Consider the following 12427-nt stretch of genomic DNA (forward strand, 5'->3'; position numbering starts at 1 on the left):
TGGGCAGAAGAATTCACTGTGAGGACAGTCAGGCATTGAAATGGGGGCCCCGGAAGACTGGGGGGTCCCTGGAGGCTCGTGAGGTCTGGTTCAAGCTCTGGGCAACCTGCAGTCATTGCTGACCCTGCTCCCCCTGATGAGGCTTGGGCCAGAGTCCTCCCAAGTCCCCTCCAGCCTGAACGGTCCCCAGCTGTTCTGCGGTGATGGGACCTTGTAGCTCAGTCCTGTCTCCTCCCCAGAGCATCCCTTCTGGCCCAGGCTGTGGATCCTGAGCCACGAGCACATCTGTGCTGCTGTCCTTGGCCTTGGTTGGCTTTGGTTAGCCCTTTCACTTGCTGCTCGCCTTGCCCTGCTCGGTGCTGGCCTGCGGCCGTTCACACCGTTCCTGTGTCTGTTCTTTCCTTCCCAGGAAGCCTGGAAGGAAAAGAGGAAACTCTGGTCTTGTTGGTTCCTAATGGAAACTGCTCTGGATGCTGCTTGCAGATAGCAGCAGGCACGGGCAAGTCTGTGCAGTGCAATTACTTGCACAGGTGATTACATCCTTAATAACCCCTGCTACAGCGGGTCCGAGTCTGACAGCATGCAAATCCACACCCAGCATGCTTACCTCTTGGGGGAGCAATAGTCTACCCACCAAGGTGGAAGGAAACATCACTGCTTCCTCTTCTCCATGCTCTACATCACCTGAAAGCACATCTTCCAAACCTGGAGCCCCACCACCTGGCCCAAGTATTTCTTTGGTGATTGCCAGACCTGGAACCACTGAAATACTTGGAGGGAATAGTCAGCTCTGCCCCCTCCACCAGACCGAGTGAGACTGGGCAATAGACAGGTCCATTTGGGCACATCCAGACAGACTCATTCCTGCCCACTACTTTCCTCTTCTTATTTTCTCTCACATATTAAATTCAGGTTGCCCCAATTCTTCTGTTTCAGCTGAGCCTTTTAACATGGCAGCTCTGTTTCTTTTAGCACCTCACTCCTGTCTCCTAAAAACCCGTGCCTCCAGGCTGATCTGGACTTCAGGAGCCTTTGCAGGCACCTCTTGGGCTGATAAGCATCCAGCAGCATCCGTCAGCAAGGAGAAAAGGAGAAGGGTGATGGCCATGACCCTGGAGCCCCAGCAGCGAGTGGTCAGGGCTGCAGGAAACTGGGGTCTTCTTTGCTGGCTCCTGGGTACTGTGGGTGAAGGTATTGGTGTGACCTGATCCTGCAGTGTTAGAAATACCTGTCCTGCACTTCCCAGGTTGGGCTTTGGATCACCACCCCTGGGTTCAGCTATCACAAACTCACCCCCCGAAGTGGGAGATTGCCGGTCACAGAGAGGTCTGGACCTGTTTTCCTTTTCCTGGTGCTGTTTCCAAGTGGTCTTCCAAACCTGTGGTAGGAGTGACCCTCCTCCTGCAGTTACAGGGACCCTGGGATCTGGGGCTTTAGAGGAGGGAAGTGGTGGGGAACTGGGCACTGCAGGAGACATGCAGCCCCATGTGCCAAAATGCCAGGGAGCCCTTGGTCCACCCTGGGACCCTGGCTCTGTGTGGGGCTGGTGAGGGGCCGGGGCTGGTGCTGGCACCATTCTGTCCCCGTGGGCGCCAGCAGCCCCGCCCTGGGCTGTGCCCGGCTTCTCTTTGTGCCGAGCAGGCGGCAGTCCTGCCATGTGTCACCGCCTGGCACGGCGGTGGTCCTGCCATGTGTCACTGCCCGGCATGGCAGCAGTCCTGCCATGTGTCACCGCCTGGCATGGCGGCCACTGAGATGGCTGCGCTGGCTCAGAGCGTCCTAGTGACAGGGTCCAACTGCAGCATCAGGCTGGAGCTGGTGAGGCAGCTCGCCGCCAGCCCCCGACCCCCCCCAGCACATCTTTGCCACCTGCCGCAACCCCGAGGGTCCGAGAGGGAAGGGTCAGTGTGGGCACAGGGCATGGGGATGGTCCCGAGCCCGGTGGGCGCAGGGGATTCCCAGTCCCCATGGCTCTGCCACCTCACTGCTGGCCCTGGCTGGGTGGCCCAGCAGTGGGGCAGGAGCGCTCTGGCGGGGTCTTATTGCCCCCAGCCCCCTGGTTATGGCAGTGCCTGACCTAGCTGGGTGGGATGAGGCTGCCGGGGCAGACATGGTGCCCATGTCCTCAGGGCTCGCTCCTGGGTGTGCCAATGGCCGGTCAACCCCTTCTCCATGCTGGGATCACCCAGAACAGGGGGCAGTGCCTGAGCTCAGCACCACCCTTCTCCTGCCAGCCATGGCAATGCTGCCCTGCCCTGGCCTCTGGGAATGGTCCTGCACGCTTTCCACCAAATAACCAAAGCCACCCTGGCCTGGCCGCAGCTGGGGTGACCTGGGAGCACGGGTGGGAGACCTGGCTGTGCTGCTGGTGGCTTCTAACCGCCTCCCTTGCTCCATCACTTTGTTTCCAGGCCCTGCAAGAATTAGCTGCCCAGCACCCTGGCATCAAACTGGTCCAGCTAGGTATGGAGCAACCTCCCTCCCTGCGCCCAGCATTGCTTGTAGCCCTTTGCTTGCTTTGGGGATGGGACCAGGGGCAGCTCTGTCAGGCAGCCTGCCTCAATGCTGGCAGCCAGGCAGCTCCAGCTCTGCCAGGTGGGGAGGGATCGGTGCACATCTGGGCAGGCTTCCCTCTCCAACCAGAGCTGTCCTCTGGCTGAAAGCAGTCAAACTGGCTTTGGAGACAGGCAGAAGCGGGTCTGTACACCTCGGCTGAGCAAGTTTCATGGGAAAGGTATGCGTTCTGTTCCCAAAGATGCTAAATATGGTGCCTGAGTTTTGGGCTGGGACACACAGGTTCGCAAAACAAAGCAAGGCAGAGCACAGCAAGCAAACTTACTGGCTGGTCCCTAAGTAGGAGGGTTGGTTTGGGGTCTGCTTGGAGGTGGCCACAGTCGGCATCTCCTTTGCTGCAGGTAAAAAACAGGGAAAAGAAACGGGCTAAAAGGATGCATATGGGAAATTTGGCCTTCAGTAGTGTTGGTATCCCAGATTGATGCTCAGACCCAGAAGCATGCTCCAGTTCAGGATGTTTGCAGCCTGGACTGGGAAGATGTCCTTTTGTCCTTTCCCTGCTCCCATGGAGGCAGGCCAGATTTGCTGGCCTTTGTCAGCAGCGCCCGGGAGCAGCAGGAGAAGGTGGCAAATGGACCTGGACAGCACAGGGACTTGGTGGAGTAAAGGGAGCGCAGCCACAGCAGCGTTTGGTGCTGCCAGGGTCAGGGTGTTCACATGCAGGAACCTTCTGAGGTGCAGGGCAGGGACGGGGGCCTGCAGGGGGGGGACACCAGGCTAAAGCGTGAGATAAGGAGCACCGGGCTGAGGAGCGTGGTCTCCTGCAGTCGTGCCTGGAGGCAGACGATGCTGTCTGAGAGAGCAGGGGCTGCTCACAGCCACTATTTTTTTAAGAAGAGTTGGTTGAAAAAACATCCAAACCCAAAAGAAGTGTTTTGGGGAAGCATTTGCACCAGAATTGCTGCAGCTGTGATAAGTGAGGTGAGAAGCAGCCAGACCTTCTAAATGCATTTCCTTAGAGCCAGTAACAAGCAAACTGAGTCAAAGCAGTGCAAAGCCCCTATCGGTCTCTACCTATGATGTGTTTAAAAACACCTGAAAATTTCGAGTAAATTTTTAGTATTTCTTAGCAAAGAAGGCATTCCTGAAGTGAGACTTTGCTACAAAGAGGCAGCAAATCTCTCTCATGTTATTAAACATATTATTAAAGTATGTGGTACTCTGTGTTAAGAAACAGCACCTTTAAAATTACCTGTGGGCCCCAGCCGGCAGCACGTGATGGGGGAGCATGCTTGCTTTGCTCACCAAAGCATGGCCAACATGAAAGGGACACCACCAGGGGCTGACTGCTAAATAAACAACCTTTACTAAAACACACACACCCCCCAAAACGCAGACTGTCTATAAAGCCCCAAAATAAGCTAAAAAGCTATGAAAAATCCAACAGCAACAAAGTATTTTTTAAAAAAATATAAGCTGCTTTAGTCTGTCTTTCTCCATCTTGCAGACAGGTTGGCTTCAAACCAGTAACAGGAGTACCACTTTTCAGAAAGGACAGTTAAAACATAGCTCCAAAATGCATGACCTGTCACTTCCTTTCATTCTCGCTCTCTCTCCTCCTCATCCTTATCCTCTTTATTTCTTCCAAGGAGAAAAGAGTTTGTTCCTTCAGCAAATTTTGCTGGCCTAGCACTAGGGATGTGCTGGTCCCACACGCCTGGCCCCTTGGAGAAATGACTCGGGTAGTCCAAACAGAGCAGTTAATTGTTCACCAAAGTGCCTGAAAGATGCCACACACGTGGGGGGGCGATGGAGCCTTGAACTCCGTTGAATCATTATCTAAAGAGGAGTCACTAAGAAGCACCCTGTGATATGTCCTGCAGCTCGCCACGCATGTCCTGTCAAATTCCAAGTCTCCATCCCTTCACAGATGGCAGCCCCACAGCACATTATCTCGTCAAATTCCCCTAAAATGTTTTCTGACACTCTACAAAGGAAGGTCTGTGCTGCGCAAGGCAAGGTGGTTACAAGTCCCAGGCCACTCGAATACTTGCTTACCACCATAAGACACCAGGCCAGTTAAAAATGCCAGGAAAAAGGATTGTTCTGCTGCTCATCAGTGTAGCAAATACTCCAGGAAAGGAGTCTTCAGCCTTACAAACCTCTGCTAAGTCAGTCTTGTTTAAGCATGAGACCAGAAACACAGCTCAGGGGCCAAAAAGTTGCAAAAAAGAAATCTGGCTCTATGATCTGCCCCCCACAGAAGGCTTGTCAGACCAGCACCTGCAATAACTGTGTGCAGAAACGTGTGCGGGAAGCAAAGGCACGCTCTGAATACTCAAGTCTCTTAAGGGCTCGGTGGTGTACTTAGGATATTAAAAGGCAATATATAAAGTTTAATGTTGGCCTAACTGGCCCATTTCAGACCCTGAGGGTGTTTAGATGACCTCTTTTAAATAGACAATGGCCACGTCAGTGGGGCGAGCACCTGGTAGCGGGTGCACATCCTAACAAGCAAACCCAAAAGCTGAACACAAAAAATACCACTCCTGTTGCTTTAGCCAAAAAATCCTGCAATTAAAGCATGGCAGATTTTCAAAAAGATACCAATATTTAAGTGAAGAAAAAGGCACTGGAAATGCTTATCCCTGTTAGCACAATTCCAGTTGTTTCTGGTTCCTTGAGGTAGGTTTGTCCCCACAACTTGGCCAGAGCATCTGTAGAGATGGGGAAGTTCAGGCTCAGAGCCTGCAGACAAATACTACAGGTTATATCCCAAATATAATAATAATAATAGTAACAACAACCACCACCACCACAAACAATAATAATAATTGTTATTATTATTATTGTTATTATTATTTATATTTTATTACTTAGCTAATATATCAGCTCCAAATCCTCATCAGTAACAAGGTGAAACAAAAAATATCTGAAGAAAAAAGAAAGGATTTTCACATACAAACGGCTGCAAAGCTATAGGAAGTTAGGCTGTGAAGATCAGTTTAAGCACAAATTGTTAAAAAAGGCAAAGATAGCTTTAAATGATCATTCAGAATGTATATCAACCAGAGAAGATCATCATGTAATTCAACAATGAAATGAATGTGCCCCTGCTGTGTTCCCAGCCCCTGTACCTGCTGCGCAATAGAGCAGGACTTGAAGAGTGTAGCTCGGTTGTTTCCCCCGAGATGGGGATTCTGTCCTTAAAATGTGCCCATCCAGCTGTGTTGGCCCCTGATGGAAATAAAACGGGCAGTCTCAGTGTGCAAGGACCAAGCACCCCTTGTGCAATCACAGATCCCTTGAATACAGACAGCAAACACAGCTACGTTCTTCTCGCCAGTAGCCTCTGTACAAGCAAAAAGGAGCTGAACTGAGGTTTAATTCACTGAGGCTGTGAAACCAAGAGGTGAGGACAAACGGCTGCTCATTTCAATGTGCTTAACATCCTGACCTGCTAAACCCGGTCCTTTCTTTCTGGATAATGCTGGTTTAAAGAGAGGCACTCCAGCCACAGCACGCTTTCCAGCCAATGCTGCGTGACCCGCTGGAGCTCTCCTCCACTCTGCTTTTTGTCCCGGCAGACGCAGTGAACTTGTCCAGCATCCAAGGGGCCGTGCGGGCTGTGGGGTCTCATCTGGAGGATCAGGGCTTGAACCTCCTCATCAACAACGCGGGCATCAGCTCGCAGGCCACGCTGCGCTCCCTGGATTCACAGGAGATGCTCTCCATGTTTGCCACCAATGTGGTCGGACCGCTCCAGGTTGCCAAGGTACATCTGGACCTTTTGGCTTTCTCCCTCTTGAGGAGATGTTCCCCGTGGGAAAGGTGCCCTCAGTTGGGTGGGTTCTTGCTCTCTTGAACGAGGCAGACTGATGGGGCAAGACCAGGACCACAGGTCTCCTCTGCCCAGCCAAGGAAGCAGGGAGGCAGCTCAGTCCAGCCCCAGCATCTCCCATGCTTCGCTCCTCCCCAGCTGAAGCTCCTGCCCGCCCCAGGCTGGCTGTGCCAGCTCACTCCATCCCTGGGGAAGGGAAAGGCTGGAGCTTGGTCCCTCCATGGGGCATCCTCCCCATCCCCTGCCCTTGTGACATTTGTCCAGCTGCTCATCCCTGGTCCACAGCAGAGACCTCCAGGGCAGTGCTCAGGCTCGGGCTCGTTGTGTGTTAACAGAGTGTCAGTGTCTTTGCATCAGGAATTCCTGCCCCTCCTGAAGAAGGCTGCGAAGGGTGCAAGGAAGGAGGGGCTGAGCTGCAGCAGGGCTGCGGTCATCAACATCTCCAGCAAGCTGGGCTCCATCGGGCTGTGCCTCCGGGTGCCAGAGGCCCCCATGTACGCATACCGTGCCAGCAAGCTGAGGTGCCAGGGGAGGTGCTGGGAATGCTCTTCTGCACACAGTGCCCATGGAGGGGAGCCCCTGGGGGCACCCGCCTTCCCCAGGCCACCACCCCCTGCCTGCTTCTCTCCAAGTACATGGAGACCAAGACAGCAGCACCCAGGACTGAGCATTTCAGGTGGGTTGTGCTGATGCTTTACCCCAGGGCAAAGTCCCGTTGCCCACCCCCACAGCCATTTTTTGGCTGGGAAGTGTCCCCCCTCCTGCCCACCCATGCCCCAGGTCATGCTGGCACGGCGGTGCCTCTTCTAGGCTGCCCAGAACATGGTGACGAGGTGCATGGCTGCAGACTTCCAAGACAAGGGCATCTTGTGCACGGCCATCCATCCCGGCTGGGTGAAGACCGACATGGGGACGGAGAAGGTACTGGGCTGTGCAGGGGAGGGTCAGCAGGACTCCTGCTGTGCCCCCAGCTCTCAGGGAGGGCAGGGGCACTCAGGGCAGGGGATGTTGTGTCATGCTGTGATGCCAGGACCATCTCCTGGGGCAGAGCAGGCAGGGAGCGGGCAGCACGTGCCAAGTGCCAAGCACACGGGATAGCCAGCCCCGTTGGCACCCTCAGCACGGACAGCAGGGGGGTGGCAGGGGGGGGAAATGCCCCCACGAGCACCGTGGGTGCTGCTCCCCGGGCCATGCACCCTCCTGCCTGCCCAGGGCCGGCTGCTTTCCGTGCTGCTCGCAGCCTGCAGCAGTGACACTGGCCCTGTCCTCCCCTGCAGGCACCCCTGATGGTGGAGCGCAGCATGCGGGGCATCCTGGCCGTGCTGGCCAGCCTCTCGCAGGACACCTCCGGAGCCTTCCTCGACTGGGCAGGGAGCAGCCTGCCCTGGTGACGGGCGCGCAGGCGGCACCTCTTGCCTGCGCCTCAGCCCCCCACTCGCCCCTTGGCACGGGCCTCTGCTCGCCCCCAGCCGCCCCGGGCTGCCAGGGAGCGGGAAGGGCATGGGAAGCAGCTTCGCTCCCCTTGGCCGGCCCACGCGCGGCCCTGCAGCCCCCTGTACCCCCCACCTCTGTAAACACCGGGAGCTGATACCTCTGCTCTGTCTCTGCGCCCCCAGCCCCAAACGCCTGGGCTGAGCCCAGCGCATGGTCCCTGCACGCTGCCCGAGCACGTCTGTCCGTCTGTCCCACTGCGGCCGAGCATCCCCCAGCTGAGGGGAGAGGGCAGCTGGTCCCTGTGCCCCCAGCCCCTCGGGCACCCCGGGCTGAACACCCGGGTGTGCCCCGCAGCTGGGCAGGGGGAGAGCCGGCCCTGCGCATCAGGACATCCCGCCTTTCTCCTCCAGGGAGAGGGGCTCTGTCCTGGCTCCGGTGCCTCCCGGGGGGCACGTCTCTGGGGGTCGGTGACGGTGTCACTGGACACACAGGCTGCGACTCATGGGGACACCAGTGACAGCTGCGGGTCAAGCGGGCAGCTGGGGCACCGACACAGCCCGTGGTGATGAGGGGGTGCTCGGGCAGGGGCCTGGCAGCGCACAGCATAGCCGGGGGTCTCAGGCAGGGCTTTATTGAGGATGCAGGGCAGGCGGGAGCAGCGGCCAGGGCCCCACTGCCAGGAGTCTGGCCGGCACCTCACCAGGGCAGGACCTTCCCTTCCCAGTCCAGGAAGGTGCCGGTGTCCTTCTCGGAGAGGGAGGAGAGCACCTTCAGCATCCCTCGCACGCTGGCATCCACCGTCAAGGGGGCCTGCGGGGCGGAGGGGGAGAGGCAGCCCCTGCCCCAGGGCTGGCCAAGGGCTGCCCTGCAGCAGCCGGGGCCAGGGGCAGGAGCCGCTCGGAGCACCGGGAGAGCCGAGGGGATGGGGGCCACAGGCACCCAGGACCAGGGCAGGGGACGGGGCGGGCAGGGGCTCAGGGCAGCGGCTCCCTCCCACGGGAAAACCGTCCCAGGGGCTCCGATGGACCCGCCGAGGTGAAACTCCTACCACGTTTCCGACGGAGTCCCCCATGTCAGTTTGCACCCAGCCAGGGTGGAGAGCAGCGCAGAGGACACCGTGCGCCCGGTACCCCAGGGACTGGCACTTGGTCAGCATGTTCAGAGCAGCCTGCGGGGAGACAGGGCAGGGTCGTCGGTGGGAAGGGTCGGCTGGCTGCAAGGGGACACGTGCAGACCCCGCATCAGGTACAGAGCAGGGGAACCAAACCTGGCCCCTGCACAGTGTGGCAGTACCTTGCTGCAGCGGTATGACACAACCTGAAGCAGATCCCAGCCAGAGGGAGAAGTGATGGAGCCCCCACAGCTGGATATATTGATGATGGCTGCCTTGCTGCAGCTCAGCCCTGAGCCCGGGCTCCCTTGGGCAGCCTTCTTCAGCAAGGGCAGGAACGCCTGCGAGGAGAGAGGAGAGAGGGGCACACGTGGAGGGGCACAGGGGAGGACCAGCTCCTTCCACAGTGGGCAACATTGGCACCAGCACCGGAGCATCCTCCCTCCTCTTCCCCCTGCCCCAGCCTGCCAGGCTCCAGCTCCTGAGCTCCAGCCCACTGCTCCACGAGCCTCTCACTGACCGAGAGCCCATCAGGCACCAGAGCGGAGGCAGGACCCCCTCCCACCCACCCTTCGTGCCCCCTGGGACAGCCCAGCTCAGGTGAGGGTCTCACCTGGCCCAGCAGCAGGGGCCCAACCGTGTTGGTGGTGTAAATCTGGGTCATGTTCTCTGGCGTCTCGTCATCAAGTGTGTTATTTATCACCATCCCAGCGTTGTTGATGAGGAGGTTCAGCCCCGAGCCCCCCACGTGCTCCCCAACTCTGGCTGCAGCTGCCTTGATGCTGGTGGGGTCGGTGACCTCTGCAGAGCCGATGCCGGGGAGGTCAGCACCCACGTCCCCGTGGTGGTCTGGGATCCCCTGTGTGTCCCCCAGGACAGCAGCACCAGGTGTCCCCAAAGGCAGCGACCTATCAGTGTGGCTCCCTTATGGCACTGGGCTCCCAGGGTGTGCACAGCACCAGGGCACTTGCCGGCACTGCACGGGACTGTGGTGCCAGGTGGAGAGGGGAACCGGGGCGAGGGACCCCCACCTCGGGGCACCTACCGAGCGGGATGATGACCAGGTTGGCGTGATTGGAGGCCACATTCTGTAAGTCCTGAGAGAGAGGGCACCGTGTGGGTACGGAGAGGCAGGAGGGGCTGCGCCGAGGCTCAGCCTTTCCCAGACAAAGCCTGTGTCACGCCAGCTCTGTGCCTGCACCCAGCACCCTGCTCCGGCTGTCCTGCTCCCGACGGATGGGGCTCCATGCCTCCCACACTTGCTACATGCCACTGTCCCCTCTGCACATCCCATGCACAGCTGGTCCCACCACTGTCCCAACCCGGCCGCCCTGTGCTGCAGGTGCCCAGCTGCAGCCCAAGCCCTTTGCAGACCCCCTCCTGGCTCTACCCTGCCGCCCTGGCACCCAGCGCCCCCCCCAGCACAGCCCACTGCCGCCCAGCCCAGCCTCACCTGCGCTCGCTGCCCCCTGGGGTCTCGGCAAGTCGCAAAGACCCACTTGGGTGGGTTTCGCATCCCCAGGAAATGCCGGATGAGCCCCAGGCCGATCCCCCGGTTGGCCCCCGTCACCAGAACGGAGCAGACGCGAAGCCCTGCCATGCTGTTGCGCTGCTCTCACCTTGACTCTGCTGGTGCCTTTTGCTACTCAGCTATCTCAAATTTTCCCACGATGGCTTGCATCAGCCCGTGGCTCTAGCAAATTCTCTGCCTGCACCTCAGCCGCTTGGCTGTGGTCCATACCCGTGATCCACCTTTCCCAGAAGCTGAGGAATGATGCAAAGGGAGCCGAGTGTCCTGCCCAGACAGGGAATGCCTTGGCCTGGACATCTGGAGAGCTGTTCTTTGTACCTTCCCTGCTCCGCCAAACCTGAGCCGTTTGGCTTTTGGCCAGAACTACCCCCGTTCCTGCACTGACATGCCCTCCCACCGCTAAACTCCCCCTTGAGACACCAGGCTCTGTCCCTCTCCTCCCCTGAGGTCAGGCAGGCAAGGGTGGACTTGCTGACCCCCCGCAGCACAGTTTGTTGGCCTTAATTTGTGCAAGGCCAAAGCCAGGGTTGAGGATGAAGCTTGAACAGACAAGTGTCCCTTGGCCACTTCAACAGGCTGAAACACCTAGAAACCCTCCAGGACTGCTTGGAAACCTTCCAGAGCTGCCTGGAGCAACCCTTTCCTCCGGGTCTGCTCTGACAACAGCTACAGTATTTAAGTTGTAGGTGTGACAGATGGATAACATTCAGTGTTGCCCCACAGGTATCACTGTGGTGTGGCCGGGAATGGGGCCGTGCCCAGGCACACACACTGCACACAATGGCCACTCAGTCCCAGGGTGGTCCATACACTGTTGCTCTTGCTGCAGGGAGGCACCGGACTCCCAGCTGACTTCCAAGGAAAACATCTGACTGATGGGTACAGGGGCTTCAGGACAGGCCTGAAGCTCCCCCAGGAGCTCCTGCTATGCCTAAAGGCAATGGAGAAGCAGCACCTGCGTGTCTCCACGCACCGATGAACGCTCTGCGGGGAGGATCTGAGCATCCCATGGCCTCCCCAGGTGGCTCCTGCTGCAGCATTGCCCAAACCGTAGACAGACAGTTTGTAATAGAAGAAGATACATTTAAGATAGTTCAGCGACGTTTGGTAGGTAGTTTGAGATAATAACACAGATCAGGCAGGCGATCAGGCAGGACTGGGTGGGCATCAGCCTGAGGAGCATCACCTGCTCCATCTGGGGCTGCTGCTGCAAGGACCTTTGCAACTGGGAAACATCCAGCCGTCCTGTTCAAGAGATGGGATCCTCCACGCACGCGCTATCTGATGCAACGGTCCCAATAAATTATCTTTTTTGCTTTTAAAACACACCCTGCTCTCTACTCCTCTGTGTAGCACTAATCCATCTTGTCGTGGCAATTCGCTGTGCTCACTCAAGCCCACGTGAGCAGCCACAGCCCGGGGATGGAGTGCCAGTGGCCGGAGCAAGCCGTAGCTCCGGTGGCCCCGTCCCAGCCCTGACCCGCGCCCGAGCAGGCGGTGCGGTCCCTTCGGCAGGCGCCGGGTGCTGCCCGCTTTGCTACCTGGGCTGGAGCGGGCAGGTGGCCGTAACGCCCCGAGGGGAGGCCACGGTCGCGGCCGGAGGGTGCCGCTTCCCACGGGTGGCCGGTCGGGGAGACCCGGGGCTGCGGGGAGCGGCCGGAGCCGGCGGGAAAGGGCGCGGTGCGAGGCCGAGGCAGCGCTCCGGTGGGCGGCATCGTGCCCAGCCGCCGGGCAGCGGGGACGGGCAGGCGGCCCAACAACAGGGCGGGCGGGCGGGCGTGTGCCCAGGGAACGCGCGGGGGGCGGCGGGGAGCCTGCTGGGGGTGGGGGTGGAGCTGGGAATGGCGGTGGGAACAGGGCTGGGAACGGAGCTGGGCCAAGATGTGCCGGGCCGCCTTGGTGCCAGCCCCGGTCTGGAGCCGCTGCCGGTGCCTGTGCCAGGCCGTTCCGCCCCGCCCCTTCCGCCCCGCCCCTCCCGTCGCTTCCGCCACGCCCC

At 58.7% G+C, this 12427-nt stretch overlaps 2 protein-coding genes across 2 annotated transcripts; one reads left to right on the forward strand and one right to left on the reverse strand.

The window, feature by feature from the left end:
• Positions 1 to 1755: 1755 nt before the first annotated feature.
• LOC101911247 (C-factor-like) lies at positions 1756 to 8022 on the forward strand. The gene is given in 7 exon segments (XM_055819010.1): positions 1756 to 1845; positions 1847 to 1901; positions 2422 to 2463; positions 6102 to 6289; positions 6713 to 6940; positions 7166 to 7276; positions 7633 to 8022. Coding segments are annotated over 7 exon segments (828 nt in total). The 3' UTR covers positions 7747 to 8022.
• A 382-nt stretch (positions 8023 to 8404) lies between these two features.
• LOC129785636 (C-factor-like) lies at positions 8405 to 10515 on the reverse strand. The gene is made up of 6 exons (XM_055818636.1): positions 10354 to 10515; positions 9946 to 9997; positions 9514 to 9701; positions 9083 to 9241; positions 8838 to 8957; positions 8405 to 8599 (listed from the first exon to the last, which is right to left on the reverse strand). The coding sequence occupies exons 1-6, from the start codon at positions 10498 to 10500 to the stop codon at positions 8486 to 8488; spliced, it is 780 nt and encodes a 259-aa protein (XP_055674611.1). The 5' UTR covers positions 10501 to 10515; the 3' UTR covers positions 8405 to 8485.
• Between the last annotated feature and the right edge of the window lie 1912 nt (positions 10516 to 12427).

This window comes from Falco peregrinus, chromosome 14 (assembly GCF_023634155.1).
Source record: "Falco peregrinus isolate bFalPer1 chromosome 14, bFalPer1.pri, whole genome shotgun sequence".
Lineage (NCBI taxonomy): Eukaryota > Metazoa > Chordata > Aves > Falconiformes > Falconidae > Falco > Falco peregrinus.

Excerpts from the sequence above, each read along its gene's own strand:
- LOC129785636 (XM_055818636.1), bottom strand. The coding sequence starts at position 10,500 with ATGGCAGGGCTTCGCGTCTGCTCCGTTCTGGTGACGGGGGCCAACCGG. Across the intron at positions 9,998-10,353 it reads CCAGGGGGCAGCGAGCGCAG|GACTTACAGAATGTGGCCTC; the intron begins GTGAGGCTGGGC and ends CCTCTCTCTCAG. Across the intron at positions 8,958-9,082 it reads TGTCATACCGCTGCAGCAAG|GCTGCTCTGAACATGCTGAC; the intron begins GTACTGCCACAC and ends GTCTCCCCGCAG.